The 24,842-nt window shown below is 51.7% G+C and overlaps 1 protein-coding gene across 2 annotated transcripts; it reads right to left on the minus strand.

The window, feature by feature from the left end:
• Positions 1-273: 273 nt before the first annotated feature.
• Positions 274-24,833, minus strand: RRP1B (ribosomal RNA processing 1B). 2 transcript variants are annotated; one of them, XM_086334661.1, is made up of 16 exons: positions 24,629-24,833; positions 16,386-16,468; positions 14,843-14,900; positions 13,563-13,648; positions 13,211-13,272; positions 12,765-12,879; positions 11,596-11,660; positions 10,965-11,146; positions 7,870-7,964; positions 7,224-7,321; positions 5,931-5,950; positions 5,210-5,341; positions 4,035-4,702; positions 2,354-2,500; positions 1,127-1,190; positions 274-536 (listed from the first exon to the last, which is right to left on the minus strand). In XM_086334661.1, exons 1-16 carry the CDS (start codon positions 24,756-24,758, stop codon positions 343-345), a joined length of 2,199 nt encoding a protein of 732 aa, XP_086190787.1. In that variant the 5' UTR covers positions 24,759-24,833; the 3' UTR covers positions 274-342. The 2 variants fall into 2 exon arrangements, with proteins under 2 accessions (XP_086190787.1, XP_086190699.1); XM_086334573.1 differs by having other exon boundaries at positions 12,750-12,879.
• Positions 24,834-24,842: the final 9 nt, after the last annotated feature.

A 24,842-nucleotide genomic window follows, 5' to 3' on the forward strand; every position in this document is an offset into this window, starting at 1 on the left:
TCAGAAAACCAGCCTCGCTCGCAGCTGCACACGCAGGGGCTGGAGGCAACCTGAGCCCCGGACACCACCAGGCACAGCAGCAGTGCTGGGTCGCTGGCAGCAAGCCCCCAGCCGCATGGCCTAGCGCCCGCAGCCAGGGCGGTGGAGAGTGGACGGCTCACGTGTGAACACTGCCTGCAGCCCTGCAGACAGGGCCGGGGAGCAGAGCCGAGGCTCACCCAGAGCCCCATACGCACAATTCATGGGAATTTATAAAAACAATACAAAGGCCCCTGCCTTTTAAACGTTATAATTTATAGAACATTCTATACAAAAACAGTCTTTAAAAGAACTCTGACTATCTTAGAAGAAGTCCATAGCCGTTGGCCTTCTCTTTGGTGTGACGGTCAGCGGCTTCTTGGGGCCCAGAGGGGTGCTGGCCGGCGAGCTGGTGGGGGTCTTCAGCACCCCATGGAGGGGCCTCTGCTCAGGGTTGAAGGCCACTCGGGAGGGGCCCGTGGGACTGACCAAGATGCTCTTGTCTGTCTTCTTGAACTCTGCCTCGGATGAAAGCCAGGCCACAGTTAACAGGGCACGACTCCTCTTATCTGCCCACTGGCCCCACTGGTGCTGCCCCACCCTCCGCAGGCTCCTACGGGCCCTCAGCCCGGGAGGAGGGGCCGTCAGCGAGGCTCCTGCCCTCAGATGCCTCTCCTCCTCCATGGAAAATGCCCCGAGGCTACCTGGACGGGGCACTGGTGGGCCATGGGGTAGTTATGGAACATGGATGCTTGGTGAACCCCAAGTTTTAAAGTTTCAGGAGGAGCCTTTCCTTCATGGCAATTGATTCCTCCTGTCTTCTCTAGGTCTAAAAACCAGAGTTTCTCAGGTCCCTTCCAGATAGTCCCTCCCCTCTGCGCACACACACCCTTCCTTGTGGTCCCTAAACACAGCCAGGACCTAAACTCACTATGTACTCCTAAAATGCTTGGTTTCCTCCTTTGAAGAAACAAAACAATCACACCTGTACTAAAAGCAGTCAGACAATCCCCCCCAACCCTCCCTGACCCTGGACTGGGTGCCTGGACCGAGGCAGCCACGGTGACAGAGAGACCCACAGACAGACCTAACCCTAACCCAGGCTCACCTGCAGTCATGTTCCTGTTCAACCCAAAGGTCACCTTCTTGGAGCTGGACGGGGTTGTGTGTGGCTACAGGAAAAAATGGCAGGGCAAGGAGTGAAAAGACAATGGCTAAGCCGTCCCCAGAACCCACGGTGCCTCCAGGCATGGCACTGGCAGGCCAGCCCCGCTCTGCAAGGACCGCCCGTCACGGGGTCCCGGGGAGAGAGAGCAGAGCGAGGACGGCTGACACCTCCGGGGAACACCTGTCCAGACCCCACAGCTCACCTCATGAGTGGAGTACTGGGCGCCCTGCAAGAGAACCTAGCTCCTGTGGGCGACGGACATGCGTGTCCCAACGTCCTGTGACAGGCCTCCGTAGGGGACCTGTCCTGCATTCTGAAGCACCTGACAAGTTCCTGCTTAGAACGCCACAGTCCTGTCCACTTTTGCTTTAACATCACCAACATCTTAGGACAGAAACTTGGCTTGCACAAGTCTTGAGTCACTGAACTAATATCCTCAAACCATCTTAAAAGAACACATAAATACTAACACAGATAGTAGTCACTCTGCTGGTTCAAGTGGGTGCTTGTTAATTTTTCTGGCTATATACCATGGGGCATGCAGGATCTTAGTTCCCTCTCCAGGGATCAAACGTGTGCCCCATGCACTGAGAGCGAGAGTCGTAACCACAGGGTCACCAGGGAAGTCTCCGAGTGGGTGCTATTTAAATGTCCACTTGCTGTGGGTGCCCTGGCAGGGCCAGCCAAGCACGCACGCCCACCTTGATGGCTCCACCAGGACCCGTGTCTTCTGGAGGCAGACTGGACGCAGCCCAGCAGCCTGGCCTGGACTTGCTCACTCTGAGCAGCACTCGGCAGAGCCAGCCCTGCTTTCCTGACCTGAGAACAGCCCCGTCCCCCTGCCACCAATGGGACCCCTCCCACCCTCCCCTCATGTCCTGGGCAGACCGACAGACCCAGGCTCTCCAGAGTTTCCGACTTTCCCTCTCACTGCCTATACGCATGAATTCGAGGATGACCCCCATGTCCTGCTGATGTACAACAACAGCACCTCAAGTTCCCTGGCCAAGCCCCCGGTCTGCCTCAGGCCAGCCTGACTCCCTGAACGGGGGCCTGTAGGCCATGGACAGCAGCAGAGGCTAGAGGCTGGCTGCAGACGGTGGGGTCAGGGTGCAGCAGTGGGGCTCCAGCTGAGCCTGTGTGGGGGTAACGGTGTGGGGCCAGTACCTGCAGGGTGGGGCCCGGTGAGGGAGCGGTGCTGCCCCTGGCCTTCCTGAAGAACAGCGGCTTCGGGGAGGACGCAGTGTCGAACGCCATGAAGTCCTTCTCCGTCCTCAGCTTCTTCTTCAAAGGGCCATGCGCCCCACCACTGCCCTGTGTGAGGGGGATGAGATGGGGTCACTCCCACCCATGCGTGTGGGAAGGGAGCAGACAAAACAGAGGACCCACCCACAGGCTCACCCCAGGCCCCTCAACAGCTTGCTTCTGGAGCAGACGTTGCAGAAACCCCCGTCTCCCTGTGCTGGCTCCGTGTCCACAGCCAGGGGTCTCCTGTCTTCTCGGCCACAAGAACCTACTTTTACCCATCTACAAACCTGTGCCCATGTTGGAGGGTTTCTGGCTTTCAGAGACCGTGTGCTAAGCTGTAGCTCGTTGTCTCACTTCTGAACAGATCCCACTGCCCACAGAGAGTCTGCACTGAGGGCAGGTGTGAAGCTGTCAGGTTCCGTGGGCCTGGGACGGGCAGGCACACAACCTTCCCCGGGACTTTACACTGACACCTGGCCACAGCAGAACCTGCTCCTGTCCCAGAGCCTCAGGGGTCAGGGAAGCCCAAGGCGGCCCCTGCCGCACAGTGGTTTGCACAAGTCCCTGGTGTTCCTGGCTCAGAAGTTTGCCACCTTCCCCTGGAGGGAACCTGGAGCTGCAGACCTGGGCCAGAACCCTGCCCCTTGTGGAGGAAGACCTCCCCAGACCCTCCAATCGTCTCCGAGAGGGGCTGCCAGGGAAAGAAGAAAACTTCTCAGCAGTTAAGGAAGATGAGCAGCAATGACCAGTGGGTGATGGGCAGAGGCTGCAGAGCCCGGGAGGTGGCACAGGTGCTCCGGTGTCAGGGAAGGTCTGAGGTGGGAGTGGACTTCCTGGATCCCAGCTGAAATGTTTCCCCCACCCTCAGACCTCCCACTGACCCCTCGGGGGTCCTGCACTGTGAGGCCTGGTACCAGTTGTGCCCGTGTCCTTGCAGGCTCCCTAAACAAGGCCCTCGGGTCAGAAGTGCTGCAAAAAGCAGGAGCCGTGGGCACGCATGCTAGGCAGGGCAGCAAGCTGGCTCTGGGAGGCCTGGGGGGTCATGCATCCAGCCCTGCAGGCCGTGAGGACCGCCTGTGCAAGGAGTGGAAGCAGCCCAGGGAGACAACGGCTGCCCTGCATGGGCACAGCCACACGCATGCACAGGGAGGAGGGTGAGAGCTGCACACCCAGAGTCGGCTCCTGCTTCTATCTGCTCCAGAGATCCAAGGGGAGAAAAGCTTCTAGTGAAAAAGAACAGGAGTAAGAGTCTGGGGCTTTTTCTCTTGCCAATGGAGCCCAGGACTGGCCAGGAGCTGGAGGAACATGAGCTCCACACGTGATGGGGGCACCCTGCCTGTTCACTCCATGGAGGTGGAGCGCCCCATGGGCCACTGGGGCGATCCCCCAGCCTGATGCTGGGCCCGTCACACCTCTGATCACTGGGGGTGGGGGTGGGAGGGGAGGCACTGGATGCCCCCAAGACAGGTCACTATTTACTCCTTGGTAGAGGGTGTTAGGAGCCATGACGGCTCCTGGTCCAGGGTCTGACTGCCCCCTGCCCTGGGGCTGAGGGGGCGGGGCCCTGACACTCCTGCTTGGGAGCCCCCCTGTGCCTTACCAGGGCCGGGACGAGCTTCAATCCTCTGGGCTCCACCAAGTTTGACATCTCCTTCATTTTCTTCCTCTTTTTCAAAATGGCAGCTTTCTGAGCACACGAGTCATAGAGGTCAAGGCCGCTGGGCCCCCCACTCTTCTTCTTCAGTTTCCCGCCCAGGGGCAGGGAGGAAGGGCAGTCCCTTCTGTCTGCTGGGTTGGCTGGGGGCCCTTCCCTCTGGGGCAGGGGCCAGGCCAGCACAGGCGGGCCACTGCCGTTCACCAGCAGAGCTCCTAGCTCCCGCCTCCTCTTCAAGACCGGGGCACCGCTGGCTGGGGCCGCTTGAGGGGCCACCCCCTCCAGAGGTGACGCTGTCGGCTCCAGGCCCTCCACCTGGATCCTTGGGCTTCTCTTCCTGGGCCGCTTCCTCCTGTTGTGCAAGGAGGGCCGCTCCAAGCTGCTCTGCTCCTGGGTGCAGGGCATGGCCAAAATTCCCAGGTCAGCCCCACCCGCCTCCGGGGCTCTTTTGGGACTGGCCTCCGGCTCCTGGCTCCCATTCTGCTCTGGGCGCGTGGCTTCCCCACTGGGCCCTGTGCATTCAGCCTGGAGTTGCTTCTTCTTCTTCTTTTTCCTCTTTTTCTTTGGAATGCCACCTTTGCTCTCCTCTTCCTTGGCAGGGGAGAACGTGGTTCCTAGAGACACAAGTCAGTCAACAAGTGCCCGGTGCCCAGGGGACCTGCCAAGGTTGGGGGTACCCACAGCAAGTTGCCAGTCCCCGCCAGGTCCTTCTCTGTGTCCTCGAACCCAACAAGCTTTCTCACTTGCCCATCTCTTCCCCTCCCCAACCATGCCTGGAAACCTTTCTGAGGCCTATTTTGATGTAAATGGATCTGAAACAGTATTTAGATCCCTACTAACTTTCAGGCCCATATCTGGTAATAAAACAAGTGCCCCAAAGGGCAATGTCCACCTAGGACATCCACATCCCCACCCTCTTCCTGCATCAGGAGTCAGCTATGCTTCCGCTTCAGCGAGGCTGGAGCACGGTCCCCCAGAAAACAACAGCTGGACAGACGCTCTCTATACATCTCAGCTCTTCAGAGTGACGGCTTCACTCTGCAGTGACCCGTGTGGACATGGAAGGCGCTCCCTGGGCCGTGCTGGCCCACCGTGTGCTGACCGAGAGCTCTGCAGCTCACCTTTCTCTCCTGCCATGTCTGTCTTCTCCAAAAGTTTATTCCCTTTCTTCCTGTGTGTTCCTTGACTGTGGGTCTGGTCATCTTCGTCAGCAGTGGTGTCCTCAGCAAAACTGAGGCGAGAGAGACTGCGTGCTGGACACCAAAGACGTCTGGTCAGCTTTCTGAGACAAGCACGGCCCTGCCCACCATGTGGGTAATTTTAACCCTGATTCCTGCTGAGTCCCTTATTGTTTCTCCACCCCCAACCTGAAAAGTTGCTGATGCAGGAATTATACACTACGCTCTGTGAGTTTCTCAGCTGAGGCGAGGTCAGGGACTGTAGACCCAGGGTGACAGCCTCTAGAGCTCACCCCCCAAGGATTCGGCTGTGCCATCTCCACATCTCAAGGTCTGTGGGGCCCCCCAATTCGACGCACCCCAAATGCACAAGAGGCAGGGGTAGCATACACATCCACCTGCTCAAATGTAACCCAGCTTCCAAGGAGCAGTTCCCTTCCCCGACCCCGGGGGGCCTGGAGGGGAGGGAGGAGGGGAGGGATGGAGGCCGACTGATCCCAGTGAGAGGGACTCTGAGACTGATGCTTCTCCTTCAGGAAGGCTGAGCTGGAAGCGGCCTGTGAACCCCCCCCCGCCCCCCACCCCACAGGAAGAACGCGCCCGGCTCCACGTTGCCCATGTTCACTGAGAACATCACCAATTACGATCTTCTGACTTTCCTCACCTGCAGAGAGGCCTCGGAATCTGAAAAAAAAAACAACAAAGGCTCCTAAAGAAACTGCGTCTTCCTGCCCCCCATAAACACATGCACTAACCTTTTACGATGTAAGATGTTTTCCCTTAAAATCTTTATTGAGATATATAATTCACATACCAAACAATTCACCCATTTAAAGTGTACAATTGAATGTTCTATTATCAATATATATGTTTTTTCTTTTCCAATTTTCAATGTATTTTTATTGAAGTATAGATTTACAATGCTAATTTCTGTTGGATGGCACAGTGATTCAATTATACACATAAAGTTATTTTTCAAATTCTCCTCCATTGTGGAGAGAATATCCGCAGGATATTGGACACAGTCCTCTGTGCTATACGTTAGGACCTCGTCGTTTTCCACTCGCTATGTAAGAAATTAACGTGTAAGTGACACCTGGAGTCTGTGAAGTCACTTTCCTTCTTCTCCAGAAAGGGTGGTGGAGAAGGACGGAGGTGTGAGGCAAAACCAAGGACGAAACTGCCCTCAAGTATCACACGCAAGACATGAAGATCTAAGGCTTTGTCCTGGCACATCCCAGTGAGACTGGAGATGGAAAAGTTTCCACCTCTCCTTACATTCTAGTCCCTCTTTGTTAGCGAGCAGAGACGGCCAGCTGTGTTTTGTTCTACATGACTGTGCTAAGTTAGAACAAAAGCAAGCGTGGAGGCGTGTGCCGGGAGGGGGCAGCGCCGGGGAGCAGAAAGGCCGAGCCCAGCCCCAGGTCTGGCAGCTGCAGCCCCAGGCAATCCTTGTACCCCGCCTACCTCATCTGTCAGATGGGGCAATCCCAGAAGCTGCCTTGTGGGCTCTCCTGAGTGTGAAATACTCTGTGTAAGTGCTCGGGACAGGGCGGCTCACAGAGCGCCATCGGGCTCAGCTGCTACCTGTCGTCAGTTCCAACGAGCCGCGGGGCTTCGTGGTCACACAGGTGACAGAACCATGCTCCCGGCACACTCCCGGGGAGGTGGGGAGGAGGTAACTGAGTTGCTCTTTGACCCTTGCTGCCATGTCTTGACCTACAGACCTCCTCCTCCATCTCTACCACATAGCTAGGGGGTGAGTGCAGCTGCATGGGCAGAGGGGAAATGGAGAGGCAAGAACCTCTCCGTGGAGCCTTCCAGTGAACGTGTGTGCAAGGTGAAGGGCAGAAGCATTTGAGGTGAGTGGCTGAGAGCTCCTGCTCGGAGTGAAACAGAAGGGCGGGGCTTGAAGGTGGAGGATGGATAGGTGAAACCTTCCTCCCCCGTCACTTACTTCTTGATGAGCTCGGAGAGACGTTTCCTGTTGAAGGGAGGGACGTTTTTCCTGTTGGTCATTTCCAGGAGTCGGTCAGCAACCGCCTTGTAGTCAAACTAGGTGAGAAGAAATACTACATGTCTGCCGGAAGTACAGCCCCGCCTGACCCGGAATCATGCCAACTGGAGACCCGCAGCCCAGAGCGCCCCCCACAGGACATCCACAGTGTGTCTAAGGCTTGCCCACCAGGAGCCTGATAGCCACTGCCTTCGAAAACTTTCTTCCACTTATTCTTGGGGGAAGCTATTGTTTGTTTCATTTCTTCATGAAAATTTAGAGGGCTGTGTTGTTCTCTAAATTTAATCTAGATGTTCAATTTGTAATGGGTAACATAGTAAATTCCGTTTATTGAAAAAGTACCATCGGGCTGGCTTAAATAGAAGACAACAAATCTCAGTTATTCAAGCCAAAACAAAGACTGACATCTTTCAAAATGCCGTAGTATTTAAACCTGTCTCCAATAAGCTTGTTATAAGAAAAGTGACACCAGTGACCCAGAGATTACAAAGAACCTTATGCATTAGGCCTGTGGTTTAATCGTCTCTGTGGTTTAATTCCCCTTTAGTCAGGCAGCTCTCTACAGAGAGAGACAACTGCTACCAACCTGGAGAAGCGGCCCGGTGTCCTCCACACTTCCGCTGCCGTCCTGTCCACCTTGCTGGCTGCCCTCCTCTTTTCCGGGGTGACATTTGCCTAGTGCTATCAAGAGACACATCCATAGACACAACTCAGATACATGACCACGGCTCCCCCAAAGGAGCCACTGTCCAGTTAGGTGTCTTTTGGTATTTTCAACCTCCAGACGCTAAAAAACAAAAAACAAACCTCATACATTTTGCCTTTTAATTACCTCACAGACAAAACTCCCACCATGAACTGCAGTGGAGGAGGACAGCAAACTTGTGGGCCAGGGGCTCGAGCCAGAGGGAGGAGTGGACAGTCTGTCCCGTTTCAGGAAAGCTGGGGCAGTGGCGAACTCTCCACAGCAGGACACTGACCCCCAGGGGCCACCTCAGGAAACACAATGACCTAATGCTAACACGACTTTGTAAAAGTTTTTATTTTATATTGGATACAGCCAGTTGACAATGTTGTGACAGTTTCAGGTGGACAGCAAAGGGACTCAGCCACACATACACATGTATCCATGCTTCCCCAAAGTGCCCTCCCATCCAGGTGGCCACGTAACATTGAGCAGAGTTCCTGGTGCTGTGTAGTAAGTCCTTCCTTCCTTCCTCCCATTGTTCTTCCCTAAGTGTCCCTCAAGAGAGGAACTGTTAAAGACGACAGTATACATACACAGTGGAATATTACTGAGCCATTAAAAATGCAACAATACCAACTGTAGCAACATGGATGGACTTCGAGACTGTCACAGAGTGAGTCAGTCAGACAAAGGAGGAGAAATGTCATAACATCCCTTCTATGCAGGCTCTAAAAAGAAATGACACAGATAAGCCTACAAATCAGAAACAGACTCACAGACTTGGAAAACTCATAACTGCCAGGGAGAAGAATGGGGGGAAGGGACAGTTAGGAGTTCGGGATCAACATGTACACACTGCTGTATTTAAAACGGATAGGGCTTCCCTGGTGGTTCAGTGCTAAAGAATCTGCCTGCCAATGCAGGAGACACAGGTCTGATCCCTGGCCTGGGAAGATCCCATATCCCAGGGAGCAACTGAGCCTGTGCACTACCACTGCTGACACCGAGCCTGCGCTCTCCAGCCTGGAAGCTGCAACTAGGCCCACGTGCCACACCTGCCGAAGCCTGGGCCTAGAGCCCATGCTCCGCACCAAGAGAAGCCACAGCAACGAGAAGCCCGTCACCGGAACTAGAGAGAAGGCCCCAGTTGCCGCACCTAGAGAAAAGCCTGAGCAGCAATGAAGACCCAGCACAGCCAAAAAATAAATTATTAAAAAACAAAACAAAATGGATAACCAACAAGTACAGCTAACGTGACTTTCGCCATGTACTAAATAACTGAGCATCACAGCCATGGAGAAGCAGATGCACATTGCTACGGAGATCTCACGAGCGCTCACAAGTGTCCTGTCTCTGGCACACTCTCAGCTCCTGAGTGGTGTGGCCTCAGGCAAAAGCCTGGGCAGGTCCCCCAAGCATTTGATGGAAAACCTGGGAGGAAATCTTGGAAGGCGCTTGGGGAAAGGGGGCGCTCTGGTTCAGACAGAAACGTGGCGCAGGAGGGTCCAGAGACGACACAAAAGCGCTCGAGGCTGTTCAGCTAATGCTGTCGCCCGCGGTGAATTTAAAATGAGAATATCTTGTCTTTTCTTTCTTAAAGATTTCTTTCCTTACGAAATAATAAAATAACATCATTGAACAAGACTTAGAAAAACAGACAAAAGCACAGAGGAAAATAAGAGATCACGCACAATTTTGCTATGCAGGCTAGTTCCTACCACCTTATACACTCTTCCAGATACACACATACGTGTTTATATATGTCTATGTCTAAACATAAAAACCAGGCACTTCCCACACAGGGTTCTTGTTATTGTTCAGTCACTAAGCTGTGTCCAACTCTTGGCGATCCTCTGGACTGCAGCACGCCAGGCTTCCCTATCCTTCACTATCTCCGAGAGTTTGCTCAAATTCATGTTCATTGAGTCGGTGATGCCACCCAACCATCTCCTCCTCTGCTGCTCTCCGCTTCTCCTCGTGCATTCAATCATTCCCAGCATCAGGGTCTTTTCCAAGTGAGTCAACTCTTTGCATCAGGTGGCCAAAGTATTGGTGATTCAGCATCAGTCCTTCCCATGAATACTCAGGGTTGATTTCCTTTGGGATTGACTGCTTTGATCTCCTCGGCAGTACAGGAGACTCTGAAGAGTCTTCCCCAGCACCACTTGAAGGCAGCACTTCTCCAGTGCTCAGCCTTTATGGCTCTCCTCTCCCATCCGTACATGAGGGCTGGAAAAACTGTAGCTTTGACTATATGGACTTCTGTAAGCCAAGTGACACCTCTGCTTTTTAAAAATGTTGTCTGTAAGTTTTTATGTCTTGCTATAAAAATCTTTCCCTGGCCGTTAATTTTTGAAAGCTTTCCTTTTTAACGACTCCAGGACATTTCAAAGGCATGGGTACACCCTGAACTAGCCCTTCACCTACTGCTTAAGGCACTGAGATGCTATCAACCACAGGAAATTCTGATGAGGCTGCAATTTAAATGCCCCATGTGAGTCCCATGGACATTAAACAGTGCTGAGAGCGAGGTGCATGCATGGTGGGTGCTTACACACCCTAAGGAAAAGAATCCTGGAGGAAGGAGGAGACAGAGAAGAGAGCTACAGACACAAGACTGCATTCCCAACACATCTGTATATCGGGTCTCCGATCAGGGACCCTTCAACAGGCATGAGGCCAGATTAGGATTTTTTTTTAAAAGCTGCAACATCAAAAAACACACAGAAACCCAAAACAGCAGCAATGGAAATGATGAAACCCTGGAAGAAAGCCTCGTGACCTGGGAGACGCAGAAAGTGTGTATGTGTATGTGCAGGGGGACCAGGCTCCGGACTGTGCAGGTGTCTTAACAAAGCCGTGCTCCCCTCCGTGGGTGATGCTCAAGGTGATGAACTCCAGGTGGTGGTCAGTGAGCTGCCAACGAATGCACTGAAAACTGTTCCTGTGACGTGAATTTTACCTAAGAAAGACCCTTCAAGTAAATTTCTCACCTGCTTTCTTTTTCCTGGCCGCTTTTCTCCAGGTCATCTCGTTTCCAGACGCCTCTTCCTCTGAGAGGCCGCCGCCACCCACTTGTGTCTTCTGTTCCTTGGCTGTCTCTTCAGGTACAAAAGGAGACTGATCTACAATGACTTCAAAAACACCCCTAGCTATAGTCTGTACCAAAGTCTGGCTGAGGGCGGAAGCACAGCAGAGAGAGCGTGTTAGCGGATGGCCTGGACTCTGTTCCCTCAAGGAGCGCAGTGGGCGAGAGGCAGAGCACGCCCCTGCTCGCCCAGTCCAGCCCACCAGGGACCCGTGGACCAGAGCTGCATTCTAGCCATACCCTGTGCCGACGCTCTGCAGCCACGAGGGGCCATTTGCTAAGCGCTGTGTGACGGAGTGGTGGGACCCGGGACAGAAGGAACGTGGGCGCAGGAGGGGTGCGGGAAGGGGGAGCCATGGAGCCCCTGGGGAACACAGCTGGGAGAGCCCAGCCAGGACTCAGAGCTGACAGGCGTTAGAATTTGGTGCTTCTGAGTGCTGGCTGACCCGTGCATCATATTTCACCTACAATTTTACCACCAGCCCCCATAAACAAGTACCAACTGAAGTGGTAGAAGAAACACATGAATCACTTACTCCCTAGTCTTGGCAGCGATCTTGCAGAATGGATCAATAAACTTGAGATTTTGATCTGCCAAAAGCTGTAACAAAGGAAAAAAAAATGAGGGGAAAAAAAAGAGCCTTTCAGATGTGTCTTTGAAAAAGGAACCACTGGTGTTTTTCAGACAGGTTGAATCAGACCCACACATCTCTCACAATGCCCAAAATGCACTCTGCTAAAAGTCATGGCCACGGTCCAATCATCCAAGCATCTTATTGGCGCAGTGGCCAGAGAGGACAGCCCACCCCACCCGGCACTGTTCCATCCTACATTCCTGACAGAGACTCCGTCCTCCACGGAGACAGGACACTCCCAGACACCAAGGTGAAGGAATTAAAAAACAACATACACTTTAATTATGAAACAAAAAACAAACACATGTTCACTGCAGACACTTGTGAAAGAAAAGAGTAAATCACTGCTCCTCATCCCCAATTCAGATAATCACTGGCTTGCTAAAAACTGTGTTATTTCCTCTCTAGACCTGCGTCTTGAACAGGCCATACCGTTTGTGCAGCTTTGTCTACCTCTTTTCCCCCCACTTTTTTTCTGGGCCACGCCACACAGCATGCGGGATCTCAGTCCCCTGACCAGGGATTAAACCCACGTTCCCTGAGGTGGAAGCTGTCCTAACCACTGGACAGTCAGTCAGGGAAGTTCCTCCGTACTGCTATCTATCTATCCATCTCACACAATGCAGCTTTTGGGAATTTAGTTCCCCAACCAGGAAGTGAACTAGTGCCTGCTGCGGCGGAACTTCTAACCACGAGACTGTCAGCGAAGTCCCTTGACTTTTAAAAACAACCTCATGAATACCTCCTTGCGTTACAGAATTCTTCAGTGGACTATGGAAGTTGTTTTTGACTCGGGTATCAGACTTCCATGTACACTGTTAGCGCACAAATCTGCCCACACGATCCACTGCCTGTTTAGGACACACTTCTAGATGAGGAAGAACTATGTCAAAGGACAGGCTGACCCATTCATGCTGCTGCAGCCGATGTAACCCTGGGCTCTGCCAACAGCATTTTACCTCCAGCCCGTGGAGCACTCAGAGCAGGGCCCAGGCCCTGCCAGTTCAGGGGCACCTTGGCCCCGCGCACTGTGGCAGGGGGCCTGCCCTTCTTACCTCCTTCCCGCCCACCTTGGACAGCTCGTCCAGGTAAATGTCGACGAAGAGTAACTTCACTCCATTTGGAGACCGACTCTCAGGATGCAGGACCGCCTTCATCAAGACGTTGAGGAAAAGCTTGATGCGGCTAAAGGAAAAACACACACAGCTATACAACCCCTGCTGCCAACATCCTCTCCATCCCCAGAGAGAACGTGACACTCTTGTGCCCACCTGCTAAACAAGCAATGCACGATGGAGGAAGTTCAACAATCACTGAAATGAGTATAGTGTTGTTGTGTGTGCTCAGTTCTGCAGGATTTGAAGTTCTTCAGGCATGAGGATGCTGGGCTCTTGGTACTCAGAGTGGAAGGCATGGATCAGGTGACTCAGACTTGTTAACTGAATCACTTAGAAAACCACGCCATTGCCTTAAAAATTTTAAGGCCCCCAAATGCTAATCCAGAGGGTTCACCAACCTTTCTTCCCAGCCATTTCGCTTCAGAACTTCGAAGGACTGCCTCAGGACCAGACGAATCAGCTAGAGACAGATAACTTTTGTTACAAAAGGGAAAGTGACAAACATCCATCAGCTTAGCAGAACAACAGCTACAGCCTGGATCCTCTAAGTGAAAAGTTCCTACAATAACAGTCAGCTTCTAGATCAAACAGTTAACTAAGGAGCCCCAGACTCACTCTGACAGGTGAAGAGAGAAAACCGACGCCTCTGAACACGTCCTCTAGCGCCCCCTGCCAGTCACCTTACAACGCACCGCACAGCCGCCTCCCTATCCCCAAGCTCCAGGGAAGGGGCTGCGGCCCCACCCTCACCATGTGGTATTTGTCCAGACGGAGCCCTTCGATGCCCGGCCACTCGCGATTCACGGTCTGCCAGAAGGTTTGGATGAACAGGTGCTCTGCAGGGAATAAGAGGCTCTGAATGCTCCATTCGCAAGGTGCCGTGTCACCACAGAACAAGAAAGTTCACAGAGGGAGACAGACTAGGATCTCTCAAGGATTCTTGGGCAGCTAGAAAATCTGGTTGGTAACTAAGTATGGTTGATAATTTTTTATATTTCAATAAAAGCTTATTTTAACAAGAAGTGGTAACATCTTAATGTTTGACTAGAAAGCTCTCTGGAGCGTGTTTCATTATCCATTGTAAAGCCATGATTCTGTTAAAAATCAAAAGACGTCCTGAGCCAGATACTGGCCCTTCTTGTCCAAATACACTTAACAATCAGCCCTAAGCCATCCACCTGATAGACACCTGGGGGACCCACGCAGAGAGTCAGCCTTCCGTTTTCATGTTCAGTGTCAGCTGAGTGAACTTTAACAAAACACTGGTTTTCTCTTCTGAGCCATGAAACCAGCACTTTTTTATCCCAAAATGGTTTGTTTTTTGCTTTACTTCCTTTTGCACAATTCTCTCTTGATATATGAAAAGCTACAGTATATTCCATGTATAGAATTTTGATCCTTACGAGGGAGCCTGCTAAAATCCAGAGAATCACTGAGAGTTAATAAGGCCGTTGGGTGGTTCTGTTCTGAGGAGGGCTGGGCAAAAGCAGTGAATTCTGCCTTCTCTGCTTCTGTAAGTAATCAAAGCTGAATGTCTCAGAAACATTAATAATTAATTTCTCCCTTTGTTTATTCGTTTTGGTTGAGGGGTTACAGTTTGTTACCAGTGATGACCTGAAATGGCTCTAGTCCCAGGGAGGACAACCAGCATCCAGAGGTCACCGCGGTCACCAGCACAGTCACACGCAGCTTCTGAGAGCGTTAAAGTAACTCAGAACGTGGAAACCCTGGAGGACTGCTATTTTTTTAAAGACTCTTCTGAAACCTCTGAGACGCCGACTGTGACGTCCCCCAGGACACCGCCTTTGTTCACCCTCCCACTTGTCAGTATCTAAGCCTGACACAGGTTCCCCATGGGATGGTCTGTCGCCCGACATTCACACTCCAGGTGCCCAGGCTCATGTGACGCTAGCCCCCCGGAAAATGGAAACTTTGAAGGAAGGAGAAGAAACGACATTGAGTAGGTTTCTTAGGCAAGTTACCAAATCTGATGAGCAGGTTTTGAAAGTCACGAAAATATCAGGACTTACGAGCCTCTGAGTTGTTAACAACATGGATGAGTTGGGAAATAGTGTTCGCTAGCTCCTCCTGCAAAGTGGGGTTGGGGAAAAACAGCGGGGTTATTATGTGGAACCATGAGAGGACCGCATCACGGCCTGTGGGAGGGGGTCATCCCCTCCATTCTCACTGTTACCTCCACTAACAAGAGTGTATCTGAACACCTGGATTGCATCACACATGAAATCCCCAGTTTCAACGGACTACTGTGCCAATGCAATGTGCCTTCAGAACCAGGCTGTGTGCTCACACACGCTATCCCTGGGGTGAGTTCAACTGACCCACACAAGAAACATCAGCTCTCAACTCCTGGCTTTCAACATATAACTCGGGTTGAGATTCTATCCGAATCCCCCCAAATAATGGAAACGCAGATGCCAACTGCGACAAGGGGGCGTCACTGGCAGTGAGATACCGGGACTGTCACTCCATGTGGCTCCTGCTGGCTTGCTGGCAGACAGGCTGCGGGGGCAAGGCGGCAGAAAGCGGAAGAGCCATCCTACTGAGGTGCACAAGTTTGTCTGGGGGAGAACTCGGGCTCTGGGTCTATGAAGAAACCTGCCTCTGGGAGTGTCCACAGAAGAATAATCCCCACTGCTATCATGGGGCCTTCAACTAGACTCAAGTCTTTCTCACCCATGTTAAATGAACCCCGGACTTGAAAGTGATGTTCCCATTCATCTGTTTCCTTCCTCCACTAAAGCTGTTGGTTGTCACTTTGAATGTAACTTAAAAATATTTTGCTCTGCTGTCCTACTCAAAACATGTTCAGTGGAGTAAAGGCAGGAAATCAAAGTGAGTCACTACAGGGCTCAGGGGAAGCAGAATAGCTGCAGGTAAAAGCCAGACAAGTAAAAACCTACCCTTGCATTTTGTACATCAAGGGGCTTCAAACAGTGCCCCCAAAGCTGACCCTCTCCTGCTACAAAGACAGGCCTGCTTTCACACATCAGGAAAGAGCTCTTCAAGAGCCTAAACCACTTTCTTTGATGGTTCTGGAGGCAGGGCTTGGTGTGCTCAGCAGACAGGGGTCCAGGTGAGTGCGCACACCTGGGCAGGTCTCCACTGCCTTTGTGATGAGACCATCAGCTCCAGGACCACTGCTCATTCTGCAAAGACTCTGCCCCCGGCACAAGACTCTACCCCACGTAACTGTGGCAGAGCTAGGCCCAGAGCCGGGTAGCTCACAGGATCTTAGACTAGTGTCATGCTATTTTTGACCATGAATAATAAAGGAGGAAACAGAAACTTTATAATGTAAAACCTACCATGGAACCTATGAAACTGTGACAGAGAAATAATAAATCTAATTTATGTGTCGTTTGTCTTTGAAAAGATTTCACCTCAATGCTTGCATCCCTTTCTCTATGGACAAGTGGTGGCAAAGTGAACCTTTGAAGCAATGGTTATCCATCTGTTTCCGTACATCAGGGGTGGATACAGCATAAAGCGGGCAGGTCTCTCGTTCACTGGTGCCCCGAGTCCAGCAACGTGACACAGGGAACTGTAGGTTACCTGCAGAAGCGGTTCATCCTGCACCCACATGCAATAGAACAGCCCTTTCCAGATTTTTAGAAGTTCTTCTTGGCTGAAACCTCCTAGAATGCAAAAGACCAGAAAAGTCTTATTTCAGAGTCTGCACGTTTCCTCCTTAAGTTTACAGCTGCCACAGAAGCAGTGAGAATAATACTGAGCACATTTTCACTCTTTTACTTGCAAATGTCTTTTTTATTTGAAGCACACATTTTCTTGCTGTTACAAAACAAAGACATAAATGCTTTAGTTTTGTCAGCTACGGGGCAGGGCGGTGGCGGGAGAGTGTTCTCACGATCTGACTAGCATAGGAAAGCAAACGTCATCCACATACAGAATTAATTTAGCTCACGAGTCATTTAGGAGTTCCCTCAAGTGGTCCTCTGCCTGAAATCAGCAACCCCCTCCACCCCTGCAACACCACCATTGTCACTGGTCTGGCCAAGTTAGACCGAAAACCCTGCAGATGGTCTGCCCAAGTCCTTACAACCGGCCCAGGGGAACAGGCCAGGCTTTGGGATATTTCTGCAAAGATGACTTTTTTGGGACCTTGGCTGGGCTGGACCTTGACCTCTTCTTTCCCAGTTACGGTTTTCACCTACCAGGTATGTGCAGTTTTAAGTGGCATCATCCAGGTCAGCCTTGTTCTTATTATTCTAGCCTGCCTTTCTACCTGAACCCCCTACAGCCAAGCCACAAGTTGTACACAGACTCCCGCCTCCTGGGTCAACCCTGCTGCTGCTGCTGCTAAGTCACTTTCGTCGTGTCCGACTCTGTTCGACCCCATAGATGGCAGCCCACCAGGCTCCCCCGTCCCTGGGATTCTTCAGGCAAGAACACTGGAGTGGGTCGACCCTAGGCATCACCAAACGACTGTGGAGTAACCTAAGGACTCACGAGATCAGGTAAGTGCACATTCCTGCAGTCTCCAAGCCTGCAGAGGACAGACAGAACCCTCAAACCTGATGCCCATTACAGCGATCTTTATAATCCTTCACTAGAAGGTCCTGGGAAGAACCTTGTGGTGCAGCAAAGGACAGATGCGGTGAATATAAACAAGTATGTATTTAGAATCAATGTGATCTCAGGACCCTACAGGATTAGTTCAGAGTGATGAAGAGGTCCCTTCTGACAGAATGAGCTTTACTTATTTCATTTGGAGGAAGCTGAAGAGCTGTATAAGGTACTGATCTCCAAGTTACTAAAGACCTTTCCCATGCCAACAATTTCATCACAGTGTATTTTGATTCTTTGTGATAGGCTCTCATTTGCCAGAAACTATAGTGAAATTAAAAGACGCTTACTCCTTGGAAGAAACGTTATGACCAACCTAGAGAGCATATTGAAAAGCAGAGATATTACTTTGCCAACAAAGGTCCGTCTAGTCAAGGCTATGGTTTTTCCAGTGGTCATGTATGGATGCGAGAGTTGGACTGTAAAGAAAGCTGAGCGCCGAAGAATTGATGCTTTTGAACTGTGGTGTTGGAGAAGACTCTTGAGGGTCCCTTGGACTGCAAGGAGATCCAACCAGTCCCATTCTAAAGGAGATCAGTCCTGGGTGTTCTTTGGAAGGAATAATGCTAAAGCTGAAACTCCAGTACTTTGGCCACCTCATGCAAAGAGCTGACTCATTGGAAAAGACCCTGATGCTGGGAGGGATTGGGGGCAGGAGGAGAAGGGGACGACAGAGGATGAGATGGCTGGATGGCATCACCGACTCGATGGACGTGAGTCTGAGTGAACTCCGGGAGATGGTGATGGACAGGGAGGCCTGGTGTGCTGTGATTCATGGGGTTGCAAAGAGTTGGACACGACTGAGAGACTGAACTGATAGTGAAACTGGCTTATTAAAGTGCCTTTCGTTTAGGGGTTAAGCAAACTGGTTTTCCTTCACCTGCCTGTTACAAATAAGACATACCTGGGGCTCTTCCCACTGAGGACACAGCTACACGTGAGTGGTGGGTTCCACCAGAGCACACTGACTTAGTCACGACTGCAGTATCTCTGGCGTGGGCTCCTGTGTTTACATCCAACCATGTTCAGACTAATGAATCATGGATCTATCTGAGCAGGGTCATCAATGGCGTTGAAACAGCAGATGAAAGGCTAGTGACGGGTTTCACAGTGCATGCGTCAGACCAACACCACCAAGCCCACTGGATGCCCCACGTGACACAGCAGGAAGAACACAGAACTGCTTGGTAAGTATTCTCACAAAAACAAAAAACTGAACCTACACTGCTTCAAATGTTAACTTTTAATACCAGTTTGCAGGAACTATAGGAGACAGAAAAACAGATTAAATGAGACCATGGGATGCAGTCAGCAAAACCCCAAATGGTGGGGGGGTCTCCATAGGACAAATGACCCAGTTCTTCCAACAAATAAGTGCAAGGAAAAGAAAAGCCGGATAAGAACTGTTAGAATTGAAGAGTCACTATAGACGTGACAACCAAACACAATCGGTGGGTCTCATGTGGATTCTGATTTGTCATTAAGAGTGTATGAAATGATGGGAATGCACTAGATTGATACTTCATATTAAGGAAAAATTTCCTAAAGGTGTGACAATGTGGTTACGTTAGCAGGGTCCTTATCTCAGAGGTACATACTTAGGTATCAGGAGGTGCAATGAGACACCAGGGGTTTGCTTCCCAAGAATCTCATGGGAAGGAGGAAGTGGGCCGATCAAATGACCTGGCCAGGTAATTAATAAATACTGAAGCAAAGTACTTGTATTTGAAATGACACATTTGAAATATTCCTTAAAGAAAAGGGAAAAAAAGAACTGCATGAGAGTATCAAAATGAAAATGTTATCATGGGCTGTTTTCTTTCCTCTTTTTTTTTTTAAACTGTTTAGAAAACTCATCATAATGAAACTTGAAAGGCAAGAACACTGACGAAATAGGACTTAAACGACACCAGTTCCTGCACAAAGCTTGGGACTGGGCATCCTTGTTTCCGCTCGGCAGCTTCACTGTCTGCCCCCCTCCAGAGCTGCCCCCTTTCAAGGCAGGGCCTGGGAGGAAGGCAGGAGTCCCGGGGGCAGGGTGCTGGTGTGAGAATGGAAAGAAGATCCCCTCTCGAGGGTCTCAGGAAGCACTCTCTTCTCTCCCGGGAGATCTGAAGAGAAGACGGAAGTTTGGAGCCGGCCACATGCCCAGGAGCCTGTCTAGGATGGGAGAACCTGGGGGCAGAGCCGTCTGGGGAGGAGCAGGGCTCTGGCAACACCAGCGGAGCCTCAGCACAAAGCTGAGATTTGGTTTCTTCCCTGAAAACTGGTGGGGCCTGGACATTCTGTCAGGTTTCTACTGAAAAAGAACCCTAAGCATTAAGAACACATTTCTACTGCAAGAAAAATCAGACACGCTATCAAACCATACACTGCAGCTGCTAACTCGCTTCAGTCATGTTCGACCCTGTGAGACCCCATAGACGTCAGCCCACCAGGCTCCCCCGTCCCTGGGATTCTCCAGACAAGAACACTGGAGAGGGTTGCCATTTCCTTTTCCAGTGCATAAAAGTCAAAAGTGAAAGTGAAGTCGCTCAGTTGTGTCCGACTCTTAGTGACCCCATGGACTGCAGCCCACTAGGCTCCTCCGTCCCTGGGATTTTCCAGGCAAGAGTACTGGAGTGGGGTGCCATCGCCTTCTCCAATCAAAGCATACACTAGAGAGTCCTTATTCACTGCCTCCTGAAGCCAGTCCCTTCCCAGAGGGCCCCTGCTCCAGGTCTGGGGGCATCTTTCTTGTGCATGGTTTTGCAACACTCATGTGTGACGCAGAAACACACTGCTGCGTGTGCACGAGGCTCAGAAGCCGGTTCACTTAAAAAGGGCACAATGCACGTTCCTCTCCGGGTGCTTTCTCCAGGACAGCAGTGTGTGGACCGCTGCTCAGAGATCATGGCGGGCAGCTAGCACCTCTAGGCAACCCACCTGTGCTGGCGAGGATGCGCTAGAGACCTTAGCGAGGGAAAACAAGAGATATCCACAGAACGACCCGGGAGAGCAGATCCTGGAGCGCGGGCAGGAAAGGGAGCTGGGAGTGAAAACAGGTTCTGATTTTCATCCTACGTGAAGTGACCAAGGACAGGGAGACAAAGCACTGGTCAGGCCCCGGGCCGCTCCTTACCGGCTGGGCCCTCCTGGAAAGGCCTGCGACACAGGTGAGGCTCACACTCGGGGTCAAGACTGAGTGCACAAGTGAGAGGCGTGTGGCAGTCACACATTGCTGTCCCACATCCTCCACCACAGTCCAGTAGGTACTGCTGCTGCTGCTAAGTCGCTTCAGTCGTGTCCAACTTTGTGCGACCCCATGGACTGCAGCCCACCAGGCTTCTCCGTTCATGGGATTCTCCAGGCAAGAACACTGGAGTGGGTTGCCATTTCCTTCTCCAATGTATGAAAGTGAAAAGTGAAAGTGAAGTCCCTCAGTCGTGTCTGACTCTTAGCAACCCCATAGACTGCAGCCTACCAGGCTCCTCTGTCCATGGGATTTTCCAGGCAACAGTACTGGAGTGTGGTGCCATTGCCTTCTCCTCCAGTAGGTACAGCTCCCTTTAAAACACCTGTTCTCAGTACAGGTATAGAAGTCCTTCGTCTTCACTCAGGAACTTAACTGGGAAAAACAAGGCACCAATCTTTGAAGTACTTAAAGCCAAACAGAATGCTCGCCATCTGATGTGTCTTAGTGCTCTGCAGGTGAAGGACAACGTACCCTCGTCACACGAGGTGTGACGTTTGTACGTCACCCACACACAAACTGTCACAACGTTGATTTTAAAAGCAGACTCATCCCACAGCTGCTTCTGGATTCGTCTCTTCTGGGGGTTGAGCTTCTTAAACGTAATGCAACTACGTTTCTAACAACAATACAGGTTTATTTACTTCATAATGAATAAGATGAACATCAAAGTGAGACTTGGACACAGAAAATCCAACAGCTCCTCTCATGGGGAGATCAGCCCAGGAGCCTGCTGAGCCCCTAACACTCCACCCACATCCGTGTGGGAACAGCCTCAGCTCCAGTCAATAACACTCGACCCCACATCTGTGTGGAAATAACCTCAGCTCCAGCCATTTCAATAACACTCGACCCCACGTCTGTGTGGAAATAACCTCAGCTCCAGCCATTCTATTAAGTTCTGGGTCGAGAGACCCCAACCCTGCCAGTGTGAAGATGTGCTCACTCCCTCACCACTGCACTGACTCTAAGACACCAGGAGCCACAAATGCACTGTTATTTTACGTGCAGAAGAGAAAGCAGAAATGCAACCAAACTACCACACGTTGATTTTAAAACGTATCCGAGTGAAAGTGAAAGTCGCTCAGTCGAGTCCGACTCTTTGTGACCCCGTGGACTATACAATCCATGGAATTCTCCAGGCCAGAATACTGGAGTGGGTAGCCTTTCCCTTCTCCAGGGGATCTTCCAACCCAGGGATCAAACTCAGGTTTCCTGCATTGCAAGTGGATTCTTCACCAGCTGAGCCACAGGGAAGCGCTAAAGGCTGAGAGTTGCCGATAAAAAGAGGAAGAGATATTTATTCTGTTCACAGCTGCATTCCCAGCACCAAAAGCTGTGACCCAAACAGCAACAGCACACCTGCAGTGGGCACCCCACGGGTGTGCGAAACACACACGAGTGAGTGAATAGGGACAAGTGAGCCCTTGTGAGCAAAACTGCGGTTATTCACGGCTGTGAATGATCAACACTTAAAGCAGGTACAGCAACACTTAGTTGCTTTAAGCTCTACAAAGATTTTCAATTTGTTTTCAAACCAAGTTACTAATGGACAGTAGAGTGACACCTCAGACTCTCTTTTTTATGCCTGGACGAGACACAATTGACTGGATCAGTGAGGTTCCACCGTCAGGCCAAGTTATTTCCGAAAGTGTGTTTCTCTTCCGACAGGCACAGCTGTGGCAGGGACTATGTCCGTTCTGTCCCATCACCCCTGTCTAGACGTGCACTTTACTGTCGCTTTTCTGAAGGCCTGCTACACTCCCTGCATTGTGAGGAGCATAGGACAAGTAACTCAGACCACCCCGGGCACTGCACGCCCCCTGGGCATCCTGCCCTGGGACCACCCCAACATTTCAGACCCCGAGCCTGTTCACCAAAGGGGTTTGAACACCAGGCTCTGTCTGGTCGCCTCAACCCGTAGGCGCTGCATCTGGTCCTTCTTCTGTTCTGTACACAGGCCGGCCCTTGCGTGTCTGGATGCGCGCCCACTTCCAGGTAGGAAAACAGATGGAAGTTTAAAGTGTTTTGGGGAGACAGTGATACACTGACTGATAATTAAGAAGCAGGGCAGCTAAGTGCCACAACAGAGACACACAGGGTATCCCGGGATCCTTGTGGGGCAGGGTGAGGTGAGACAGAAGGCCTTTTGGAGCGAGTGATGCTGAACTGAGTGCTGAGAGTTGGAGAAGTGTGGGGATCTTTTCAGAGAACGGGAGATGTGAAGGCAGAGGTGAGAATTGGTGTACTGAACACCAGGAACCAGTGTGGAGCAGTCACATGGGGAAGAGGGGCTGAGGTGTGGAGAGAAAGGCAGAACAGACCATGGTCCGCAGACCTGGGATTCTGACCTGTCCAGCTGTTTTAAGAAGATGAGCCAGACTGGTTCCAGAGCAGGGGTTCACTGGGGGCAACTGGAGTTTAGATGATCGAGGAAGCAAACAACCACAGAAGTCTAGATGAGACGAGGCGGGGGTGGGAGTGGGGCTTCAGACAGGGGAGAGTAGAGACCAGAGGACACTGGATGCAGGGTCGGGGAGAGGAGGCCAGCTAGAGTCTGGGTGGGGAGGGGAACTAGCATCCAAAATGAAAGAGCAGGGGCAGCAGAAGAGGTTTGGTGGTTGGGGGGTGGGAAGAAAAATGAATCACTTTTGGACATTCTGGTCTGAGGACACACAGGTGGACACTGACAGGTGAGAAGGGCATATCTGAGCTGAAAGCAGCAAAGGTCTGGGTTAGAAGACCAGGGTTAGAAACCTCCAGCATATATGGGATGAGTAAATTACATCTGCTGGGGAGACACTGAACAGTCAAAGTCTTTCTAGCAGACTTCCCATGAAACGGTACTTTCTCTCCCCTGGGTAGTCTTTTGTGGTTTCTCCTTAAAATAAAACATTAACTAAGGAAGTCAGCACAAGGAGAGATAACATCAATTTTTTGAAAGAGGCTCTATGTACCAGAACTAGCAATAAAAAAAATCAGACTTATCTTGTGTGCTCAGTCGAGTCTGAGACTTTGGGATTCCATGGGCTGTAGCCCACCAGGCTCCTCTGTCCATGGGATTCTCCAGGCAAGAATACTTCAGTGGGTTGCAATGCCTTTCTCCAGGAGGGTCTTCCTGACCCAGGGATCGAACCCAGGTCCCCCACATTGTAGGCGGATTCTTTAACGTCTGAGCCACCAGGGAAGCCCAGACTTATCTCAGTGCCATACAAACCTCCACTGCACACTGTAGCTCATTCTTTCAGGAGTTTACAGATCAGTTAATGAAATCCTTCAACGGTACCCACTGCTGTTTAAACCCAAATCACAAAGCCCAGTGTGACTTGGCCACTGCCTACTTGTTCAACTTCACCTTCCCTCACCCTCCTTTACTTACTAACCTTCTGGCACTGCTAGCCCGCCTCCTCTCCGACCTGCTGAACGTCAACGGCCCATGTAGAGGATGGCTTTCTTTCCTTGGTTTTCGTTTCCTTTACTTTGCTTAAAGAGCTCTGTTTCAGTTATAAATTCCTCCCTAGACTTCCCGGGACAACTCCCTCCAGGGTAGGGATTCTGACTTCTCTTTTGCAGTCCCAGCTCCTAAACGTGTTAGTCAAGTGAAGGCGTGACTCAAAGAAGAGCGCACCAGAATCTATCGGGTGAGCATAATGATCCAGCGTCCAGGCTCGGGGGTGGACAGAACGGGTCTATCCTAAGCTTCACCACCCACTGTGACTTTCAACAGACCACCCGACCTTGTCGGCCGCAGCCCCTCAACCTCAGAACTGGACGAGACCCAGCAGAAAGCGGACACAAAAGCACACGCGGGAGTGCGACACGGTGCCACACGCTCTCCCCGCTCCGCCCGCGGCTCCCCCGGCCCGTCCCCTGTGACGCACCTCCGACCGTCCCCCTCCGCACCTCCCCCCCCCCAGTACGGCCCACCCCGGGCTCCCACGCCCGGCCGCCATGTGCGCGGAGGACCGCCGGCGCCCACCTGTCTCCTTCTGCGTCTTCACGCTGATGTACTGGCGCAGCTTCTTCACCGCCCGGTCCCGGATACCCTTCTCGTGGGACGCCAGCCGCTGAGCGAACTGGATCTCGGCCGGCTGCATGGCGGGGGCCATCGTGTCCGTTGGAGCATCCCCCGCCGCAGCCCGCCGCCACAGAGCGCCCGCCGCCTCGCCGCCCCGGTCGCGACTGCGCAGAAG

This window comes from Bos grunniens, chromosome 1, assembly GCF_055505025.1.
Source record: "Bos grunniens cultivar Pamir isolate PY7600 chromosome 1, Bosgru_T2T1.0, whole genome shotgun sequence".
In the NCBI taxonomy this organism is placed as follows: domain Eukaryota; kingdom Metazoa; phylum Chordata; class Mammalia; order Artiodactyla; family Bovidae; genus Bos; species Bos grunniens.

Excerpts from the sequence above, each read along its gene's own strand:
- RRP1B (XM_086334573.1), bottom strand. The coding sequence starts at position 24,758 with ATGGCCCCCGCCATGCAGCCGGCCGAGATCCAGTTCGCTCAGCGGCTG. Across the intron at positions 16,469-24,628 it reads GAAGACGCAGAAGGAGACAG|GAGGTTTCAGCCAAGAAGAA; the intron begins GTGGGCGCCGGC and ends TTTGCATTCTAG. Across the intron at positions 14,901-16,385 it reads AGGATGAACCGCTTCTGCAG|GAGGAGCTAGCGAACACTAT; the intron begins GTAACCTACAGT and ends CCCACTTTGCAG.